The sequence below is a fragment of the Podarcis cretensis genome, assembly GCF_951804945.1.
Source record: "Podarcis cretensis genome assembly, chromosome: 4".
Taxonomy (NCBI): domain Eukaryota; kingdom Metazoa; phylum Chordata; class Lepidosauria; order Squamata; family Lacertidae; genus Podarcis; species Podarcis cretensis.
Genome location: NC_137173.1, coordinates 35,564,979 through 35,588,881, shown reverse-complemented (window position 1 = coordinate 35,588,881; position 23,903 = coordinate 35,564,979). Strand labels below are relative to the sequence as shown.

Here is a 23,903-nt window from a genome sequence, read left to right as displayed (position 1 = left end):
TGTGATTTTCTGTGGCATCAGCTCTCTTACAAAATGTACCTTACATTTTGCACCTACAAAATGTATTGTCTTCCTCAGGATGCTTTTGAACAGCCTGTTGCAACCAAGTCTGGTCAGGCATTTCACCAGATTACAAGCAGAGAAAGAGTTCTCATGTTTCAAGCTGGACACGGCCAACCCATTTCACTGTCAATGAGACCGTTAGATTGCATCCAGACAATATTCCATTGTAGCATGAAAGCACTCCAGTGTAACTATTGGGCAGCCAGTGAGGCACTTGTCAAAATGTCATGACACAGGCCAGACTTTAGTAAGTGATCAAAATAGCTTTGGGCAGCAACCAGTGCTGTCCATGTGCAAGCAGAACAGACTTCAACCCATTATGAGGTGGGGCTTACTTTCTTCTCTCTTGCCCCCTGCAGTCCCCCCCAAATGCCCCCCCAACCTGCTCCAGAGGTTTGGAGGTCCTCTGGGACAGATCAGGGGGCCATAGGAGAAGAGAAAGCTGTATTTTACAGGCGAAGTCTCCTCAAGTGGCATTTGATTTCACCTTTGCTTTTCAGATACATGCTTTGTTAATTTAACATTCTCTTTTGAGAGAGATGGGGGTCATTCCAGCACATCTCATGGATTTTTTTTGGACATAGCAGGAAATAGTTTAAAAATTCTAGGTATACTGCAATGTTCTGTGAGAATTTTTACTTAACTGGGCCAAGGTTGTAACACTGCAAGCTTCTAAAGTGTTGAGTCATTCAACACTTGCAGCTTTCTAATGGAAGACAGATTTCATTAACCCAGCTGGAAGGCAGATGTGCTTTGTTCCTTTATTCATTATAATATGCAGATATTATAATTCACAACGATAGTTTAAAAATGTTCAGAATTAAGCTAACTGATTTAAAAGGGCAAAGTTCAAGTGCATGCTTAAAATTCTCCCATTAAAACTAATGGGACCTAAAATACATAACTATTTGAATTGTGCCTAGTGTTTTTAGACCTCTCTCTCTCTCTTGCACAAAACAGGCATTTAGCCAATTAACTACATGCCTGCAGCCCTTCTTGATGCATTGGTCCTGTGCCTACAGGAATTAATTTAATCTAATGACCTATAATCAAAACAGACAATATAAATTCCTATGGGGGGGGGAGTTATAAAATGAAAAGCAGTTATGTGGCTGTGATGTCAGTTCAAGACCCCTTAAGCAAATGCTCAAATGAAATCTATTAGATCTTACATTGCGTATCACTCCATTCTTGCATTCTAAAATACATGATGGTACACCTTGAAGCGATAGGCATTTACTTTTATAAAATGTCTATCCATATGTACGTGGCAAAATAATTCCTCCATTTTTGAAGTTGACACATCATTTTTCAGACAGCCTATAACAGGAGTGGCATACTGGATCCTCACCTCACCCATGGGCCACTCTGACAGGTCAGCACAGCTGTGCACCAGTCAGTCACCAGTCATCATGACGATATCAGATGACATCATCAAAGTTATCGATTTGAATCCAAACCACGCCTACAAACAGACGAAGTGGAACTGTCTGTTGGCACCCATCACCTGATTAGGACTGTCCATTTACCAAGGAACAATTAGGAATGTTCTCAGGCATTCCTACCATCAGATGTGGATTAGGTAGGTGTGGTTTTGTGGGAGGGAACAGCCTCATAGGCCAAATTAGGGGGCCATACCAGGCCTCCTTAGGCTCACAGACCAGAGGTTCCCCACCACTATGCACAATCTTTGTTTAGGAATTAAACAATATTGCTTGGGTAGTGGTGGTATAAATCACTATCTCATCTGAATTCTTCCAAGTCTTATGAATAAAAGTGCCTATTTACCACTTCTGGCAGTAACTATTCATAATAATTTTGAAAACCTGTCAAGGAGTTTACACCTGTAGAAACCAATAAGATTTGTGTGTCAATCTCTCAACAGTTGCAACCGGAAAAGGGAGAGCATCCAAGTCTCCATTAATGCAGGAAACTCCTAGATCCATGTAGCCAATTCCCCTTCAGCAGTGAACAATTCCAACCACTGGTTTCTTACATCCCAACCACCAATGTCTTAGGTCCCTGCTAGGGTGCAGAAAATGATTTGAACCAAGACATCTCCTAAGATAAAGTGGCAAACTATACCCTAAACTTCAGATGTTGCAGCACCAAGACATGCTTGTGCTAAAATAGCTGAAGTAGTATCCTATAAACAGTTAATAACCATGGTCATATTTTTACATATTACATGTAAAAAAAGAATGTCTCAGCCACCTTTATTTAAAAAATTCCCCAGAATGTGCACTGGTGAAAGAGGAACAATTCTGTTATTTTGACCTTCGGAATGCAGTGCTAGCACTGCAACTTTCTTTCCAAGAATACTGCAGCCCTTGAAAGCTCCTAGCAAGCTCTGTGGTATCATACAGAAACTCCCCATCATGGCAAATCCTCTTAGATAAAAGACCCCTTTGATAAACGACTCTGTGATAAATGGACCTCAAGCAGCCATGTTTCTAAACTGATATTCAACTATTTCATCTTTCTTTTCTTAAAAAAGATGACTTATAAATGAAAAAAGGCTGGCAAATAAAATATCCAAGCTATGGCTTAGTACCTGAGTTTAAGCATACATTTTCAAACTGTTGGTCAAAATACTTAAAAATTATTGACTGTGAATGTCTTAACCTTGTATAGCCATCAAATTATAAGTACTCAATGTAACTATTTCAATTACTCCCATTGGTTTATTAAAATGAAGATAATAACACACATGTATGCTTAGTATTTTGGGAAAAGAGAACTGTTTAGTTCACGTAGTAAGGTAATAAGAAAAGTAGTTAGAGTCTTCAAAATTATATTTCATAAAAACCTGTTCAGATCACATAAAAAGTTAAGTGCATCGTGTCCACTGTAGTGAAACATACTTGTTACAGATTAACACAGTGTCAGTCAGAGGTTAGATTATTAGCAAAACTATTCACAACCTAAGATGCTTTAACAGCACAGGAGCACAAGTCTCCAAAAATGTATAAAAATCTCATACAAACAACAATAACAAAAACATATTAATGTGGCTTTTCTAACGGAATACCTGCTACACGGTTATGCTAACAGGAAGTGCCTGGAAAGAAGAGTCACAGTCTGTCTGTTTTCCTTCTGGCCTTTCTGCATTCAAATTGCAGATTTCTGGCTGACCAGTTCCACCTTGTCCCGATGCAAGCACCTCTTGGGAGCCTGATGTAGCATTGCATAACACAGCCGGGTCTTCTGATGAGGCAGCTGTATTCGGCCTGCAACTGCCTGTTCCATTGCTGCAACTTGTCTTGTCATCATTATCTAGCTGCTCAACCGATTTTAAATACTGCTGGATAAGACTACTGCTGTCTTGCTCACTGTTGAAACTCTCTTTACAACATTCCTCGTGGTCCAGTTCAATCTCCTCAGCTGCTAAAGGGCACTTGGAAAGAGAATCTTCACATGGTTTGACCGTTTTGAAAGAATCCTCTGGAGAGCCGTCACCATTTACTTCTGCCACGTTTTCTCCACAGCACTGAGATTCATGAAGGCAGTTCTGGTCAGTCACACAGGAATGGAACCCCGAGTCAGGAAATTCTGGCAAACATTTCTGATTACAAGCCTCAGTAGCTGAAACGAACCAGGTTGAACTGCCGACAGGAGAAGGTACTTGGTTTCGTCCAGGCGAGTCTATATGGACCTTGAAGGGACCCAAAATGCTTGATGAAGGAGTATTATGCTGCCGGAAAGTAGTGAGATGTGAGTTCACTGAAAGTTGCCACTCCTGGATGCATCTAACCTGCAAATACCACACAAAAGGAAATGTTATCATTTCAATTAGACTTATATACACGTCATGTGCCACCATATTTATAGTTTCATATGAAAGAGCAATATTAAGAACTGCATCCTGTGTGAGGTGACCCTTAAGTTTCAATCCTATTGACATTTCCTTGAGAATAAGTCCCACTAAACTCAACAAAACTTGCTTCTGAGTAGATAGGCACTATAAACCATGTAAACTATCCAACATGGTACATATATCTCTTCAGCTTATTTGCTTAGTGAGCCATGGTTTTTATTAACACAGAGTCAGAAAATGATTTAGAAATGATATTTTTACCTGGTCCCAAAGGAATTTTACAGCTTCCTCTTGCACAAGTCTTTGAAGTTTCTCCTCATCTTTTTCCTTTCTTAATCTACATATGGTAAACATATAAATATATATGATTTTATAAATAAATTTAAACAATTTGCTGCAGTACTTGTTATGCATTTTATCAGCAGTTTGGTGGACTCTGCATTGGATCTGTATGGGTGAACTTTTGAATCTTCTGACCACAGTAAAACCCTTATCTTTTACTAATAATTTTTGAAGAGAATGACTCTTTCTGTATATAATTATATTAATGTAATTATTCAGAGCAGATTGTACCTTCTATTACTTCTAAGACCTCCTGAAGCTGATGGGTTATTCAATTTTCTCCCACCTTGCTCCAAACAAAGAATTAGAGACCTTAGAGAATTAGAGTCCCCATCAACTGAGGGCGGACGCTACACCTCCTAAACACTCCTACTATGCTTGTTACATCGTTAGCAGTTAGATATCGTATTTTTCACTCTATAACACGCACCAGACCATAACACGCACGTAGTTTTTAGAGGAGGAAAACAAGAAAAAAAATATTCTAAACGAAATAGTGGATATATGATTTTTGTGCTTCATGCTGTGGCCACAGACATGTGATCTGACAGTGAGTTTGGAGTAGCCCAATGCAAAAATCCTGAGGATCCATGTGGATCCATGCTTTGTAACCACGGAGGAGGGAAGGAAGGGGAACCATGGATCCTCTGCTCACGACTGCAGCAGATCCCCCCCGCCACCCGCAGGCATTCGCTCCATAACATGCACAGACATTTCCCCTTACTTTCTAGGAGGAAAAAAGTGAGTGTTATGGTGCAAAAAATACGGTAAGTCAATATTTCTATTTAGTCTCAAAATTGTAATTACTTCCAATTTGAAAACGACTGCTAACTTACTTGTCTACTTCTTCAGTTAAATGTATAATATGTTCCTGCATTCTACCAAGTCGAATTTCATAACGCACTTCCTTGGCTCTGGGATGGTAGTTCCTTGTGTAAAATCCTCTCCAACAGGCTTGAATCTTGGTGGCTGCTCTGTTCATTTCTTCAAGCATATCTGACTTTTGGATTAAAGTAGCAGTTGCACTAGCAGGCAATTCTTCTGGATATTTGGCAGGGAAAACAGTTTTGATAACACCCTCTTCCAGAGTATGTGATCGCTTGAGGTCACTGTGCTCAACATGGTCTTCAGAGGATACTTGACAACTGCTAATGCTAGCAGAAAGAGTAGCGGTGGCTGCTGACAAACTAGAAGTGGACGATAGTCCTTCCTCTTGATCCTCTTTTTGAGTTTTCACAGCCTCTGCTGATTTGATGGCACATTCCCCAAGAATCACAGAAGACATTTCCTGTGTTCCTTTTTTATTAACCTCTTTTATAAATTCAAAGTCAGCATCCTCCATACCTTCTGTCTCAATATTAATTCTGTGAAGTCTCAGTTCTGCAGTAGTAGGAGACACTGGGGAGAGGCCAGACGCAACAGGCATAAAAGTAGACTCTGAGGATAGAAGACTACTGTTCAACTTGTCCTCGTCAGTTTGCATGTCATCCAGGTAGAGATCTCTAGAAATACTTACTTCAGTTTGCGGTGATGAGGGGAAAACATTTTTAACTGCATAGGAATGATCATCATTTGACTTTGTTGCTACCCATGTATTCTTTTTGATAACAGGTTCTGGAAAAGGGTAAGAAGACAAACACTTAACTAGGCAGCAACATAACCATTTAGGTCTCCCCTGTATACCTAAGGAACCTCTGTAGAGCATGACTGAGTGACCCCCCGCTTCCTGCTAGCCATCACCTTAGTACGCAACATGTCTGTCCATTCCATTAATTGGATGAAAGGTGGGATTGTCAGTACCATGTGCATCTGCAGGGATGCAGAGGTGGGGAAAGAGCTTAACACTGTCTGATAGGAGTCTTCTCTTGTGCGTATGGGCAACAGAGCATCTTGGAAGCCTTCCAACATGCCACCACACACTAATATGACCAACAGCCATATAAATCAACAGGCTTGGTGAAATGGCTAGGGTCACCAAGGAATAGGCTTGGGGTCGGCAAGGCATGGGCATGGGACAGATCACTCCTGCGGAGAACCTCCATGGGCCGGGCTGGTGCAGCATGACACTGGAAACTGCGCCTGCGCAGAAGCGATTTTCAGTGTCTGGACATGCGCAGAAGTGATTTCTGGCACCGCAGACATGTGCAGATGCAATTTCCAGAGCCGCAGAAGAAAGTCCCGGTGCCGCACCGGTTTAGCGCAGCATGCAGGGAATCGCCAAATGGGCAGCTTAGTTTGGGGGTGGCTCATGTGCTGGTTAAGTGACCCTTATGGGCCCCTTAGGTTGCCGGCCTCTGGAATAGGCTAAACTCTCACCTCAAGAGGTGTCTTTGAATGTCGTTCTTTAGGCTTTCACCCGTAAAAATGCATGGTTGCCAATGAAATTAAAATTCATCCACCCTACCTTTCTCCAACGAATGTGTGGAGAATGCATGGAGAATACCCATGCATTGGTGGGTGTAAAGCCAAGGCTGCATTAAGCAGGAAAGAGTTAGGAGTTACTTATTACTGCATAGCTGCAGAACAGAACTGTATACAGTGGAATCTCAGGTTGCGAATGTGATCATTGCGGGAGGCACGTTAGCAACCCGCAGTGTTCACAACTTGCAGCGTCGCGTCTGCACACACACGGGTCGCAATTCTGTGTGATTTAGCGCTTCTGCGCATGCACTGAAACCCGGAAGTAACCCGTTCCAGTACTTCCGGGTTCGGCGCGATATGCAACCAGAAAATGCATAACCTGAAGCGTCTGTAACCTGAGGTACCACTGTAGTATTGAGCTGAAGTAAGTGAATGGATCTCTCTGTCTATTTGGATCTCTACAGTTTAACCTCTAAGATCAGATAAATAGTTCATGATGCACTAGGATCTCTTAAGTTTATGTAGATAGTGTGTTTGACTTATCTTGTATTTTGATACAATACACACTCTACACTCTGGAAAGGCTGACAACGGGAGAGCAAGAAGACTCCAATGCTCTGCAGGACTACGCTGCTGGAGCTGAGCATGATCTACTGATCACATTGTTCAAGGTGTGATATCATAAACACTATCTCTGTCTAACCCAGAATCCCGGTCTTTAGAACCCTTTTTCCTTTCAATTTCAACTCCATCTCTGCTTCCCTAGTTTCATTATTTCAAGTCATAAGGTTCTGCCATCCTCTCTCCCCACCAGCTCCTGCTGGATATCAGTATATTAGACAATGGGCTCATCATCACAAACAGTATTACAGAAACCCATGAATCTTACCACTTTCAGTCATTATTTGTGGCCTGTGAACAGGGCTGTTTGGCTCACTGGTAGCAGGCTGCCCTTTATGCAAAGTTGAAGACACAGGTGGCTCATCAGCTTGGCTTTGGTACATTAGTTGCCTCTGGTGCAACCTAAAGACACGGAGTTGAGACTGGTTTTGTTAAAGCATCAATGCCAGAGTGGCTCTAAACCAACAGCAAAGTATCAGCCAAGAGCCTGGTGCACAAGTCTTTCTGCAAACCAGTTCCTTTGAGTCCAAAACAACAACAGTTAGGGTTGATAGTGCCGGGTCTGAAGCTGTCAAGATTAACTGGTTATCCTTTTATTCTTTCTGCCACAAAATAACAATTACTTTGTTAAAATTCCCAGCTGTTGACAAAAGATAATGTTCTTACCTTTGCTTATGTAGTATTTTTTCCAGTTTAGCATCCTCTGCAGTTTGGAGCCCAAACATACTAGTAAGAGGACAAACACTGGCAAGATACTGTACTAATTGAATGTGCTGGCCTGGCCGAAACGATCTTCCCTTTCCTTGACTGTAAAGCCATTCTGCTTTCAAGCTAGAGGGAAGAACAATCACCTTGAAAAGAAATATTCTTGGTGAACATTTATAAAATGCTTTTGCACAAAACACTGCAATAAAAATAAAGAAAGAGTTTAACCAAAATTGATAAGAAACACCATGCCCAAATGATCAGGGTGCCAAAACTGAGTCTCACAGCATCACTTTCTGAAATTGACCCTTGTGAAAGGACTGGAACCACCACAAAACAGTGTCTGGCAGCCCAGAATGATGGTATCAATCGCCACAGAAAGGTTTAGCAGAACCAAGGAAAAACTACTCCCCTTTTCTGTCTCCTTGCACAGCAGTTGTCTGCCAAAGTGATCCAAGCTGTTTCAGTTTCAAGTCCAGGTCCAAAATTGGATTGAACCTATGTAAAATTGAAGTCTATGTAATCCATTTCCTCCAAGGACCCCTGGAGCTAAGAAGCCACCACACACCAAAGAACCTTGCCCAAGAATGGCATATTGGAGTCTTGGAGGAAATTATCCAGTGGGAGTCCCCCTATCCTGACCAAGGTCCCACAACAGCTATTCTAAGTCTGGATGGTAATTACTCCGTACTCCAGTAAGTCATTTACCACTCTTACGCTGCCAACCAGACCTCATCTGGCTTCTTTAATCAATAAGGTGGGCAAAGATCCAGTGCACTGGTGGACAATTTCTTACTTCTTCTTCTTCTTCTTAATTGAATTTATATACCACCCTATAGCCAGGGGTCTGAAGGCGATTCACAGAATACTACAAAGATGTTGTCTACATTCTGGGGTTGTATAAATTTATCAAAACAGGAGATACCAAAGCTACATCACTAGGATCTGCTATTCCACTGACATTCAAGACATAATGGATGATAGTGATTTTATTCTCAAAGTGTCTAACAAAGTTGTCAAAGCAGGCTGATGGGTAATCCAACTCAAAATAGACTCAGAATAACTCTAGATGCAATGGTAGTGGAATAAAGTAACAGCAATAGTAGATGTTTATACACTGTAAGCAAAAGTAGCCAGTAATGCAATTAAATTTAATAAAATACATACATACATAATAGCATGCTACTTCTGTTTAGTCAGATTCAATACAGTGACCTTCAGTTTCTTACCTTTCTTTCTGAGATATCACATAGCCATCAAGGACTTTAAGATTGAGACACCAACTGACAATATATGGCCTATAATCAAATCCTGGGATGGAAGGTGTGGCCATCACACAGGGATTGTTCATTATTGACAGTTGCTCTAGCTCAGTAAAGGAAGCCAAGAACGAAATCTGAAAGGAAACAATAGCTTTGTTGATAAATTGAAATTTTCCTGTGTTCAGCAATTTGCTTTCATGGGATAAACAACAGCATGGCACATTCAGCCACATTTTTCATACACAATGAGCTATCTGAGGGAGGAAAGAAGAAAAAATGACTTGCTTCTTTCCATTCAGAGCAGCTCTTTTCTTTTTGTTCTGTGCGTGTCTCAAAACTTACATTGTTTGTAATGGATTTTTTTTTCAGATATTAGCTTAACAGTACATAAATTAATGCTACTACTCACCAATATGCAACCTACAGCCCTAATCTAGTTCAATTCCCTGTCGTCAAACAGAATAGCACGTACCTAAGATTTTCTCAATAGATGCCTATCAAAGCTTTTTAACCTATTGAATGGGACTATGCATGGTCATAATCATATTGACGTCCCAAAGCATAAATGATTTTGCTTAATTACAAAATATTCACAATATAGAGGAATCCAAATTTCAGAATACTTTAGAGTTCAGACACTGACAACCCTTGTCTAGACCTGAAATTGACATTGGTTAAGGGGAGAGGGCATGAAAAATATTTGGAGAGAGAGAAAAAGGTTTAAATATTTTCATAAGGACATCTGATGGCTTCGGATAATGAGGAGATTCAGGAAGTTAGCATTCCGCCTGGTTGCTGTTGCAGGAGAGCAATAATTAATAAGAGGCAGCAGGGTCCAACTGCTGTTTGACACTTCTTACCCTCAAATCATCTTCTTTTAGTTGTAGGAGGCAGTTATGAATTACCGGTCTCTGCAGCCACAGCAGGCGCTGTGATTCTCACATGGTTTGACTTTACCCCTGGAGGTACTCTCCACTGTCTCTCACGACAGACAGATGCCAGCAACCACATGGAGGGAGAAGTGGAACAGAAAGGTCCACTTGATCTATTCACCTGGAAGATTGGCTGCCATTTGGGTCCTTTCCTACCTGAACCATTTGCATTCAAGCTGCCAATTATGAGAGCTATCTAATGTTAGGAAATGGGGCCTCTACCATTTCACCTCCTCCTTTCCTTTTGGGTTGGATCTATTTGGCTTTAAGCTGCAAGACAGGAGCTTTATAGTCTTTGTACAGTGCTTTATACATTCTATGTACTTTTCTATGATTTTTTGTTGTTGTTATCAACAGATTCAGGCAGGGACACTGTACAACAGGCATAGGCAAACTCGACCCTCCAAATGTTTTGGGACTACAACTCCCATCATCCCTAGCTAACAGGACCAGTGGTCAGGGATGATGGCAATTGTAGTCTCAAAACATCTGGAGGGCCGAGTTTGCCTAGGCCTGCTGTACAACAAAGAAACTTAATGTGAATTACTACCAAAAGAGAATTTGTCCCTCATAATGCCTTTTGCCTTTCTGGAGTAAATGTTTAATAATGGCTAATTATTATTGTTTATTTGCTTCAGTAGCTGACACTGCGCTACCACCAGCTACTTTGTATGGAGTCCCACATTGTTATGGATACAAGTAGGAAACTAAAAATGTAATGAAGGAACCTTAGCTGAATATAAGACAAAGTTGCAAGTAAAGCATTCTCAAAATATGTACAGTATTCAGTTTTGTTGACAAATGGTATTCTTACCTCATTCAAGTCTCTGATTTCATTTTCTGCCAATGAAAGAATACCCAGACTTTGAGGCAAGCAAGCAGGTGCTGTACGCAAGGATGTTATGATATTTCCATGCAGTAACAGAGTCTTAAGAGACAGTATAGGAGAAAAATACAATATGTACTCATTTGTTTAAATAACATATATGAATTCCTTCAAACATTCAAAAAGGCCTGTGTAATATCATCATCATCATTACTAAACATGCCTTTGTTAAATAGTGCAAACATAAAATTTAAAATGACTGGCAATAGAGGCTTTAAAAGATATTAAAGGAAATGTTTTAACAAAAAGGCATTTGCCTTTGGTTTAAGTGGAAGCTAGTTTATACATTAATTCTAGTGAAACTAATTGACAAATTAGCCATGACTTTCCCTTAATTTCAGTGGGTCTAAAATGTGACTAACTTCCTTCAGTTTTAAAGGGATTGATAGCTCAGAACTTCAGCATTACACTTGAAAGAGCTGTACAGCACAATCCTGTTCATGTTTACCAAGAAGTAAATCCCACTGAATTCAGTGGAACTTAATCCCAGACAAGTGGTTATAGGACTGCAGCCTTAATGAAACACAGCCCTCTCCTCTCAGCAAAGAAAATAATTCAATCCAACCAGCAACTGAACAGCATTCACCTTTAACAATAATAGCTTGGAGATATCTCCTATCTGGGATATATTGTTGTCCGACAAATCAAGATGTTGAAGAGATGTGCAGGTATTGATCTGGTCTATAGTCTACAGGAAGAGAAAATATTTTGTTGCATTATGAAACATCATAAATTATGCATCTTTCTGAACAAACCATCCACAGAAAGAGATTGCATCAGCCATAGAACTTCCTCCCCAAATTGAACACTGTCTTAAACTAACACCTATTTTTTAAGGCAGGATTGGGGCAATAAAGGAGGAGAAATGTGACGGCTATGGGGGCAGGAGAAGTAGAGAGAAATAAAGTAAAAGGGACACAAAGGTAGGATGAGGATGTGATGCAGACTGCTCTGGAAACAGAAACGACAACATTTAGTTTTTGAAACCACTGAAAGGCAACACATTTTACTTTTTTTTAGGGAAGCAAGACATTCTGGTTTTAAAATATAACACCTGTTTAGAATATTTGCACCTTGCTTTTCCCTCTAAATGTTCAAGGTGATTCACAACAAGAACCATAAGATATCACAAAAATTAAAGATAAAACACAGTAACTAAACAAAATAGCAAGCCAAGAGATTAAAAACAGTTAAGACGGTAACAATGAAATTTCATATAAGGCCCCCCTCATAAAAGCCCTCCCCTTTCCAAGAGCAGCATATATGCCTGGTGATAGGCCTTTAAAGGTCTTTTTAAAATGAAAACTTTTTACATCGCAGCAGGTGGTCAATGAGAAGGAGAACCAAAGAAGATTGTGGGATTGTGGGAGAAAATGAAAAAAAATCCAAAGCCTGGGTGTGACAGCAGAAAAGGTCATTTCCCTTTTTCCACTGAAATGTGAGTTCAGAACTGAAAGGAGGACTTCTTAGTGTGGTGGGAAACTCATAAGAGGAAGCGGTTCTTCAGAATTATGGTATTAAGTTTACCTTCAAGTTATTTCCGGCCAGGTTCAGCCATTCCAAATGCACCAGATCCTTCAGTCCCTCTACACAGCCAATACTGTTATGAGGCAAGTTTAATACTCTAAGCTGAGTCAGCTTTGCTACACCCATCATCCGCACCAACCGATTGTTGGCTACTGACAACTGCAAAATAACAGAGCAAAGAAAGGCCTCACTGAGGTAGGACTCCTAAAATATTTTCCTGGGAGGAAGGCCCATCAAACTCAAAGCAGCTTAATTCTGCATATAGGATTGAGCTATTCAGTCAGCAGAATGTAAGCCAGTAATGATATGGGTTCTGACTTCACAGTCTAATTACAACCTTTCCTATACTTTTTGCATGTAGGCCCAAGAAAGTTCAAATTAAAAACAATGAAAGAACACAGAAGAATTTACAGAAACAATATAAGCAATGAGAAGGGGTTAAAAGCCATTTAAGGCATGAGAGGATGGACCTCCCCCATTTGCTTGAAGAATAAAGGCAGTATCAGGTTTAAATGTCTGGAGAGGATGTTCCACAGGACCTCATCTCCGAGAGCTACCCATAGTGTCAGAAGGCCAGGTCCTCAGAACAGGGCCTTTAAAGCAGATGTTAGCTGGCAGCCAGGTTCGTGGAAGTTCAGGAGGTTCATTAAATAACCACCTCCCAAGCCACTAAAGGCATCAGAGGACAGACCTCTTTTGTTGCTTAAGAGAGTAAAGGTAGCACCAAGTGTATATGGTTGGAGAAGAAGTTGCATAGTGCTCTGAAGCTAAACAGAGAAGAATGGATTTTAAATATATATTTAACTTCACCCAAAATTATTTTCCTATGCTTTTTCCTTTAAGTATAAAGCAAGGATAACATAATAAGCACAGCACTGTATCAGAGACATATGGAACTAACCTGCATCAGGTTCTTGCAGCTCTCCAAGTGCTCCAATTTAATTAGCTGGTTTTTATCCAAAATCAAAGTATGTGTATCTGCATCACAAGCCAAAGTTGAACCCAATTTCTGTAAACCCTGGCCTGACCAATTAATTAATGAACCTAAGAAAAAAGAAAAAAAATGCAAAACTGAGGAAAGGTACATAGTAGTCAGGTTTGAATTTCATTTTAAACAAGTGTTTAAAATTAAACTGCAGTTTCATGTGAGCACTTTCTTTACTCCTCCACATTCCTGATGCTGCCACTAGAGAGGAAATCCCTCAGAGGCTGGCTTCCTGTTACATGCAACCAATGTTTCAGGTTCATTTCTTTCAATTATTGGGAAGCCAAGGTGATGTGGAGGCAGTGGCAACCACAGTGGGAGAGTATTGACTCATGAACAAGCACATCGTACAAGCACACTGCTTGTTTGCATCAAGCCATAGTTTAAAGTATGATTTGATGTGATGCACAAACCAGCTAAAGCTCAGAAAATTCAATTTTTTTATATATTTGGAAAAGGTTTAAGAGAATGTTCACCATAAGCAACATATTTAGCAATAATGTCAAAATACTCTAATCTTAGAAGCCACTGTGAATTCTCTCTCAATTCTGTATATTTATATTTAAATGTAAAAGTGATAATAGAAAAAAGATGAAACTTTATCTAATTATTTTTTAAAACACAGCATTAGCACCAAAAATCAAGTTTTATCAGTATACAAAGGCTGCTATGGAAAGCCACCACTTAAATGGGTGTGGGCGGTCTGCCTCATTCATCCAGCTGCATTTCCATAAGGCCAATCTGCTTTGGTGGAATCTAGAAAATACATCCTACTAAAGGGCTGTTTTGAAATGTGAACTCTCGCTTCCCAAGGAGGACTTATATATTCAAAATGTGCCAGGAATCAGCTTGCTAATAAGATACATTCTACATATGTTAATTTCCTTCTACTTCTAATTACAGGATATTTCTGCAAAATTAAAATAATAGTATGTTAATCCCTTTCCTTGTGTGAAAAAAATGCTGTGTAGTATTGTGTTCTTTCTTGGTGATAAAAATGTATCATGTTATTATAGCTAGTTGTTTTTTTGTTTTTTTTTCTGAGAATGCCTTATAATGTAACTCGGGGATCTGAGTTTCAGCAAACTCTTTCACAGTGGAACCGTTCCCTGCCTCTGAGCAATGCTGGTAACTAATACCAGAGCACCCTTCAAAATGCCAGCCAGATAACATGGGATTATTCCATGACAGCAGCACCCTCGATGCCAACCATTGTCCTGTGTGTTTTATATGGCAGGCTGCACCTGCCCATTAGGCGCCTGCTTTATGGGTCGGGAATAGGAGAAGAAGATAGGTTTGGACGCGCGTCCTTTCCCTTCTGCATGTTTTCGTGCCAACGAAGGGACAGCAGAGCTTCTAGCCTCTCCTCTGACCGGCCCTGCAAGGTTTCAAAAAGGACCCACTCCCCACAATAGAGAAAAAGAGAACTGTGTTCCGCAGGGCCCTCTGGGATTTAGAGTCCAAGGCTGAACAGACTCGGGACGTTAACAAAGATACACGACGAGGAAAAAACTACGGCCCCCACAAGGCATCGCGCGGCAGCCCCGCAACGGTCCAAGCCTGACTAGAGCTCTCGCCGAGTCTTCCCAACTTGGATACAAGACACAAAATGACGGGGGGAGGGACAGGGGACGCCTTTAGGCACCGCGACCCGCTCCGTACCTTCCCTGACGCCCATGGCTGGCTTAGCCGCCTCCGTTTTCGCCGCCTCCGTTTTCGCCGCCGCCATACTTCCCGCTTGCTCGCAACGCTAGGCAACCGGGCGTGCTCTGGACGCTGATTGGACGGTGAAAACCACTGAGGGAAAAAACAATTTTCAGAAATAGCAGGTGGCAATAGATGGCTCTGAAGGGGCCGCGGCGCCGCCAAGAATGATTTTTTCGAGCATTTTAGGAAATAGACGAGCCTCCGGAGAAAGCGCAGCGCTTCCCATCATGCACCGGCACAACTCCCAGGGTGCCCCGCGCGAGTATAGAATCCGGTTTCCCATGATCCTCTCTTTCTTTTCGCCGCCGGAGTTGCCTGTGAGGGAGCTCCCGCAGCCGCCATTATGAAGTAAGGACCGGTGCCCGGCTCTAATCCGGTGCCATCCTTCGCTTGGAGAACCTGGAGAGGGTTGGGTGGCGGGGGATGCTGGCCTCGCTAATCTTTTTCCCCGTTTCGCGTTCTCTTTCTCGCAATGCAGGGTCGAGTTGTGCAGCTTCAGCGGGTACAAGATCTACCCAGGCCACGGCCGCCGCTATGCGCGTACGGACGGCAAGGTAAAGAGGAAATAAGGGGCAGAGGAATTGGGAGTTGCAGCGGGCTTGGCTAAACCCTGGAAGTAGCCAAGTGGGAACTAATGGTGTCCCAGATTCTTTGTGGTATAGTGTGATATTTCATGAGGGAGAGGAGCCGCTGTTGACTCGAGGACTTGTAAACTGATCTAAAACTGTCTTAACCTACGAGACTGAAATTTTCGTGTTACGGGAGGATTATAATGGTTTCTAAATGGTGTAAGTCTCCTTTTTCTATTCCTGAAGTGAAATCGGATAATAAATAAGAACAAATAACAAGAACAACTAAAGTCCGAATTATAATCTGATTCATTCTATTTGCGTGAGAGTATTTGGCGATGTTGTAAATAGAATTGAGTCCATTTGGCCAGCATGTGTGTGACTTTTTGCACCTTATGGTAGTTAAAATGTTGGTGGTTTAGCATTTGAATAGGATAAATAGTATATGGCAATATTGTATAATATATTTCTATTCGCTCAGTAGGGCTGAGAAGGTAATTGCTCCTCTTAAGATAGTCTACAGACTGCCCAGATCACAGATCATCCACTGTGCTACAAGAGCTCTCTAAAGAGGAGCTTTCTAAACTCTGTCCTGACGCTTTACTCTGTGTTTAGGTGTGTCGCATGAATGCTCCCTGTACTCCTACTGGGGCTGGAAAGGGGTTAGTTTAACCTCCGATTTGCTATTAAAACTGAATTACTGTGTCTTGAAATGATGCATGTCTAAAAAGTGTGTCACCGACATGAAAAGTTTGGAAAGCTCTGCTCTAGAGCTTTGATTTACCTACATCTGGTAAATAGTACTGTATGTGTGGCATGTAAAGTAAACACTTAAAATGAACTCAATGTTTCAGGTTTTTCAGTTTTTGAATGCAAAATGCGAGTCTGCATTCCTTTCCAAGAGAAACCCCCGTCAGATCAACTGGACTGTTTTGTACAGGCGGAAGCACAAGAAAGGACAGTCTGTAAGTATGTTGTGCCTCAGAAATGGACAAGTGATTATATATACAGTGGTACCTCGGGTTACATACGCTTCAGGTTACAGACTCCGCTAACCCAGAAATAGTGCTTCAGGTTAAGAACTTTGCTTCAGGATGAGAACAGAAATCGTGCTCCGACGGCGCAGCAGCAGCAGGAGGCCCCATTAGCTAAAGTGGTCTTCAGGTTAAGAACAGTTTCAGGTGAAGTACGGACCTCCAGAACGAATTAAGTACTTAACCCAAGGTACCCCTGTACTTAAATACGCTTATTTAAGCCAGTGTGGTGTAGTGGTTAAGTGCAGTGGACTCATAATCTGGGGAACTGGGTTCTCTTCCCCGCTGCTCCACATGCAGCTGCTGGGTGACCTTGGGCTAGTCACACTTCTTTGAAGTCTCTCAGCCTCACTCACCTCACAGAGTGTTTATTGTGGGGGAGGAAAGGAAAGGAGATTGTTAGCCGCTTTGAGACTCCTTAGGGTAGTGATAAAGCGGGATATCAAATCCAAACTCTTCTTCTTATGTAGCAGCAAAGTCGAAGCTGTTCATTTGGCTTACTTGTGATCTAGCAGCTTAGCATGTAGTATGATCTGTTCAGTTAGTCTATGGTGTTTTGTGGTAGTGTCTGGCTTTTCACATAAGAGAGCTCTTCTGTGATCACTGAAAAGTGAATATTGTTTTAAGATAGATGTGATTAAAATATAGTATTAGGACATTGCTTTAGAGGAAAGAGGCTGATCTATTAAATGAAGTTTGTAACTAGGGTTGCAAGCGGTTCTTTTTAAGTGTTTTGCCTCCTGTACCAAATATTTTCAATAATGAACTCTTGTGGCTAGTTCCTTGAAAAGGCAGAGAGCTGCTTGGTAGCACAATCCTGTACATATATATTCTGAAGTATGTTCAGTCTTAAAGTCAGAGAAAAATAGCCAACATAACATTGACTCGGTGTTATTTAGAGAACATGTGAGCTTTTATGCATTCTTTGTGACAGATTTATATTGGAATCACCCTTTGATATATCCATATTTTGTCTGAAATAATTAGATGATAAAGCAGTGTCCATTAAGCACTCCTCTGGGGAACGTGAAATAGACTTTAAATCTAGAAAAATTCAATGTGAATTTTTTATTTATTTATATTAAATGATTTGCACCTTGCCTTTCAAGTTGGATAACAAATATAGCAACAGAATAGAAATGATGCCATATAAAAATGAATTGCAACATCAATACCCTGAGTTCAAATGATTGATTTCACAAGCTGTACTTTTTTTAGAGGTGGCCCTGGATGCATTTGAAGTTTAAACTGGGAGAGAATAGGTCAAAATATGTCAGTGACTAATAGCAAAGAAATTGTAGCAGTTACTTAGAAGTGTAGTGTATGGACTTACATTATCAGGCCCTTTGAAGGTTTATGAAAAGTGTGTGTTCCCAATATTCTCTTCTCCTGAATTGTGAATAGACTTTTTAGTAGAGTAAGCCCTCGATTTTGGGTGTAATGGCGGGTGGGATTGCCAAAATTACTTGATAAGATGCCCCTCTTTTTTGCAAAGTATGTAAAGCTGAATGTGCACAAGTTGCAGGCTCTTACTGTAGTTCTCTTTCTTCATTGCTTAGGAAGAGGTACAAAAGAAACGTACCCGCCGTGCTGTCAAGTGCCATAGGGCAATTACAGGTGCCTCTTTGGCTGAAATAATGGCCAAGAGGAATCAAAAGCCTGAAGTGCGCAAAGCCCAGAGGGAACAGGCCATTAGGTGAGTAATTATAACATTTTCTTGGTTTCTATTTTTACAAGAATGCAATTATTCTAAAATTTGTTTATTTTACTTAAAAATTATGCTGTTAATACATAGATATTTTGTGGGGATGGGGTGGAAACAAAAGATAAAATAAACAAGCAATGCAATAATCAATTATGCAATATTAAAACACAAATTTGCTAACACAATTAAAGGCAACTAAACCACTAGTGAATTCAGCCAGAAAACTTATTTTCTGCTTTCATTGTGATCATTGATGGAATGTAAACAGGTGACACCTCATAGGCTCCATTTTTCACAATTGGGTTATATATTGGTTAGCCTGCATTTAAAAAATGTGATTGCCAGGTTCTTGTCCACTCCCCAACTATGAGAACCATGCTGAACCATGCTGAACTATGGAGACATTCCCAATTCCTTGCCCCAACCTCAAGAGGAGGGTTGTGGTTCATCCATGCTACACCAGTTTCAAAACATTTGGAGCCCTCACAATGGACAATGCAACACAGGCTATCTTTAGTTCTCCTCCCAAGTTTAGGTTCTGGGATAATCCTTAAAGCCGCCTATACCATTTTCGAGTGTCAGGTGTAAAAGTAGTGCAGTGAAGTAATTAGCCTTGTTTAATTTTTGTGTATTTATTTTATAAAATGAATATACTTACTGATGGTAAAAAATAATTCAAAGCAGTTATTATCCTTTGTGTAAAATGGTACAATAAGAAGTAATGCATTTTATGACCTGGTCTTTGCATTTAGGAGAAGGTGTAGGCAGTTTCAGATTTCATTGCTCCACTTTTTTTTAAAGAAACTGTAAAGAGAGCTAAAAACAGCTGGGAAGGTTTCTATCCTCAGTTTGCAAGGAAATGCTCAAAAATGGGGTTGCCTACCTATAGTCAGGAATAGTCTGGCCCAGAAGTTTTCAACCTTGGAGTCCATGGCTCCCTTGCCCAACTACCTTCTTTCTGCAGTACCCCTGTGGGCCTCAGGAGCCCAGTTATGTCACCCCTTGGCTGCATAACTGGCAGCCTCTCAACCTTTTCTGAACACCCTCCCTTGTGGAGTGATGCCTCAGCCTCCTCTCCTTGAGAGTCCTCTGGGCAGCCGCTGCTGCCGCCCCGGTCTCTGAACGCTGCCCAAAGAGGTGCTTCCTCACCCTGCCCCACAAGGGCCTGGGAAGAGGATGCCCCCAGCCTTTGTGGCCCAATGGAGACTGGCCAGAGGTGAATGTGAGCCTAGCACCTTACCTTGGGTGGCAGCAGCGGGGGCTGCCAGACCTGCATGGCAGAAAGGCTCCCTTTCAGCACTGGGCACTTAGCTCCCAGGCAGGCATTGCACACAGCAAGCACAAGAAAGGCTAGCGTGGGACCTGCCTGGCCTCCCACTTGTCTATCCATTCCCAACAGCAAGGGCTGGCTGGGCTTGCTCCTAGCAACCAGCATCCCCTGGCCAGACCCAGAGGCATCATTCGCCTGGGGAGATAGTAGCCAGAGCTGCTGCAACAAACAGCCATTCAAGCTTTGGGGAGGCAGACACACAAGAGGGCATCAAAGGAGGAAGGGAAGGAAAGAGGGACAGAGGCTAGTGTTGCTCATGGCATGCCTGACCATCCTTCAAGGCACCCCAGGGTGCCACGGCATACTGGTTGAAAGCCACTGGTCTTGTCAATACTATCACCTCATTCTGCTGTATTTGAAGACTAAGCCTATTTCTTAATCCATTCTGGAATGTGAAAGCAATGAATAGTAAGAATAAGAATAATTTATACCCCGCCCATCTGGCTGGGTTTCCCCAGCCACTCTGGGCAGCTTCCAACCGAATATTAAAAACAATACAGTATCACTTCCCTATACAGGGCTGCCTTCAGTTGTCTTTTAAAAGTAAAATAGTTGCTTATTGCCTTGACATCTGCTGGGAGGGTGTTCCACAGGGCAGGTGCCACTACCGAGAAGGCCCTCTGCCTGGTTCCCTGCAACCTCACTTCTCGCAGCAAGGGAACTGCCAGAAGGCCCTCAGTGCTGGACCTAAGTGTCCAGGCTGGATGATGGGCATGGAGATGCTCCTTCAGGTATACAGGACCAATGCCGTTTAGGGCTTTAAAGGTCAGCACCAACACTGTGAATTGTGCATTTATTCTTAACACTAAGTCTGTTCCTATAAATATCATTTACAGAGCTGCCAAGGAAGCAAAGAAGGCTAAGCAGGCTACTAAGAAAACTGTACCCTCCACAACAAAGGTAATGTTTACCCAGAGAATGGCTAAAGATGAGAAGTTGTGTGTGCTTTCTGAGTTTCCTCCTAATAGTTCTTTAAAACTCCAAGAACAAGATATGACCTTTAAATTTAGCATTTTTCTGTGTTGCATAATAATTCCATGAAAATATCTCTTCCAATTAATTTGCTAAATCCCTTGCACCATCCCATTTTTTATTATTTCTTGCCTTTCAGGATTTTGTACATTGGGTTTCTTCAGTTATCCTTTGAGAAGCCCTGTTAGTTAAGGTGCAAAAGATGACACAAGTAGACCTTCTAAGCCCAGAATTCTAACCATTACTTCGTGTTGTTGCTCTGTTCCGAGTAAACATGCATAGGAGTACACTATTAAGAAACCATTTGACTGTCCTAATTTTACCTAAATTTATTTATTAAGCAGATTTGTGATTGTCCTGTATCATGTCTATCTGATCAGGGCACAAACATAATAAAAAAAAGTAGTTCATGAATTGCTGTGGAGCAGGTAAGTGTCATATAGCCATAAGTATTGGTCGCACATGGGTCTCATTCCTATTTCTAGCTATGCAAAGTCAACACTTGAGTGATCCTTTCCATACAGGGAACAGCCACAGTAAGCTTTAAAAAAATTAAAGTGAAAGTTAGACTGTTGTCTGGTTGATCCTCAGGTCTGCCAGTTTATTCAAGGGGTATAGCTCACATTCTCCTATGCTTCCATTGGTTGGGAATAAGATAGTAGTGTGGGGTTGTCTTCCTTTATTGTCCCTGTTAAATAGTAGGCATGAACTTGTCTTTTCACTTTAAACCTGGTATTTCCCTTTGTGCATTCACAATTATTGACCTAATTTACAGTGATAAATAACCAAGTAGCATATTCTCATTAGTTCTTTTTTCTGTTCATAGGCACCTACAAAGGCTGCTCCAAAGCAAAAAATCATGAAGCCTGTAAAAGTTTCTGCTCCTCGTGTTGGTGGAAAACGCTAACTTTTTTGATTGCTTTGGTTACATGAAATAAACATTTGACATGTAAACTGTCTGTTTCTTGGTCACTTCTGGGGATTTTGTGTCATTTTCTTACCTTAAATATTAAAATAATTTATACTTCATTAATAACTAGAAAGGTGAGCATAATGGCTAGAGTGATAGGCAAGGATTTTTGTGGGGAAAAACTAAAAATGCCTTTGTAAGACAATTAAGAAATGCTAGTGTTTATTTCGTTACGATGCAAAAAGATGTCAGGGAACATTTATTTAAGAAAAATTTCTATACCGCTTGATTTTAACGATAGTATAAGCAGTTTATGAAGACATATAATAAAACATTTAAATTATCAATTTAATAACTGGTATTTAAAAAACATTCAAAAGATGAGTAAAATCCAATGGTAGCTAAAAAGAAAACAAGTAACATTCCGTTTGTATTCAAACACACCTTGATTGATTCACCTTAAATTCAAATCCACTTTACGTTCTCCCTGTTATCTCTGCCTTCCTTCAATGTTCCATATGAATCTAAAATCTACTGCAGGATGGATAAATTTAACTCAGATTTGCTGTCCATACTGCTTCATATCTTTTCTAAACAATGGTGCAAATCTGACCACAAAACCAAGTATTCTAAAAACAACCTCTCAAGTGGTGGGAGTACTGGTAGAGGGTCCCCTTGAGCCTTGAGCGCATGGCGGAGCTGACAGGCAGCCTGGACTGGAAACAGCAGGAGAGCAGGCTCCCCTGGAGAAACTGCATCTCGGAGCTCCCTGGCGCCTTGAAGACTGGGTGTGCAAGGCTCACTTCTTGCAGTGAGGGAACCGCCAGAAGGTGCTGAATGATGGGTTGGAGATGATCCTTTAGGTATACAGGGCCGAGGCCGTTTAGGGCTTTCAAGGTCAGCACCAACACTTTTAATTGTGCTCGGAAACATACTGGGAACCAATGTAGGTCTTTCAGGACCGGTGTTAAGATTCCCATACACAGTTTTTCCTCAACTATTCAGAAATCAGACTCATTGAGTTGAAAGGGACTTATCCCCAGGCAAGTGTGTTTAGGATTGCAGTCCATTACTGCAAGCCTATATTCCAGACACACTGCACCCTACCCACTACCTTGACTGATTCCATTAGGCGATCCTGTCTGATAAAACCATATAGCCTGATACTATGTTGAAATAGATGGGTTTATAAGAGACAATTCTATGCATACACAAGGGAAGTTCCATCAAAATTTGAGAGCTGAATTGAAAGATGTATAGGATTTTGCTGTTCTGCTTATCTGCATATGAGCAGAACCTTAATAGTACTCTTCAGATTGCACAGAAATCTGAGATGTCCACTTGTGTGGCATGTTACTAGACGTTATAAGGTAAAGGGACCCCTGACCATTAGGTCCAGTCGTGGCCTGTTATTCTAAAGCAGCAATGCTGCAGCAAGCAAAGGCTCTAGCAGCTCAGTCAGCTGCTTGTGGCTGCAAAGCCAGACAGGATGTATGTGACTGTTGCCATGGAAACAAAGGGGCAGTCCATTCTCCTTATTGAGCACAGGATGTGAGCTCAGTGTGTGTCATATGACCTGTACAGGATGTACATGGGTGGAGTTTTGAGTTTCTCTCTGTTTGTTGAACAGAGCAGACATCTTTCACTGTATGACTGCTAAAGACAGGAATAAAAAGCATGTAAGATACATTTCTGTCTGAGTCTGATTCCCCTCCCTGGGGATATGCAGGGAGCAGGGAGGAGGAGAAGCAGTTGGTGTGTTTTTCTCACAGCCTGAGGAAAATCGCCGGAACGGACCTCGAGTGTTTTTCCTGCCGGGAGTCGCCGGAGGGAGGTCAAAAGAATTCAGCCGGTGCCTGGAGAGATAGGCACATACCTCTGACCGAGCATGCAGCACTCATCTCGCTTTATTGGCTGAGGGAGCCCAGGTACAGCTTCCGGGTCATGTGGCCAGCATGCCTAAGCTGCTTACCAGAGCAGCGCACCAGACTAAGCCGTGAACCAGAGCAGCGCACGGAAATGCCATTTACCTTCCCGCTGGAGCGGTACCTATTTACTTGCACTTTGAGGTGCTTTCGAACTGCTAGGTTGGCAGGAGCAGGGACCGAGCAACTAGACCTTATACTGTATATATCAATTATATACACTACATACAGGTAATTTCATTTTTCATAT

General features: G+C 41.5%; 2 protein-coding genes across 2 annotated transcripts; one reads left to right on the top strand and one right to left on the bottom strand.

Annotated features, from left to right (window-relative positions):
* Positions 1 to 2,724: 2,724 nt before the first annotated feature.
* CEP97 (centrosomal protein 97) lies at positions 2,725 to 15,296 on the bottom strand. The gene is made up of 11 exons (XM_079974364.1): positions 15,164 to 15,296; positions 13,418 to 13,560; positions 12,517 to 12,675; positions 11,576 to 11,677; positions 10,918 to 11,031; positions 9,139 to 9,305; positions 7,871 to 8,035; positions 7,473 to 7,606; positions 5,059 to 5,836; positions 4,142 to 4,217; positions 2,725 to 3,817 (listed from the first exon to the last, which is right to left on the bottom strand). The coding sequence occupies exons 1-11, from the start codon at positions 15,228 to 15,230 to the stop codon at positions 3,098 to 3,100; spliced, it is 2,625 nt and encodes an 874-aa protein (XP_079830490.1). The 5' UTR covers positions 15,231 to 15,296; the 3' UTR covers positions 2,725 to 3,097.
* Positions 15,297 to 15,489: 193 nt separating this feature from the next.
* RPL24 (ribosomal protein L24) lies at positions 15,490 to 21,772 on the top strand. The gene is made up of 6 exons (XM_079974471.1): positions 15,490 to 15,556; positions 15,687 to 15,762; positions 16,632 to 16,742; positions 18,371 to 18,507; positions 20,683 to 20,746; positions 21,645 to 21,772. The coding sequence occupies exons 1-6, from the start codon at positions 15,552 to 15,554 to the stop codon at positions 21,723 to 21,725; spliced, it is 474 nt and encodes a 157-aa protein (XP_079830597.1). The 5' UTR covers positions 15,490 to 15,551; the 3' UTR covers positions 21,726 to 21,772.
* Positions 21,773 to 23,903: the final 2,131 nt, after the last annotated feature.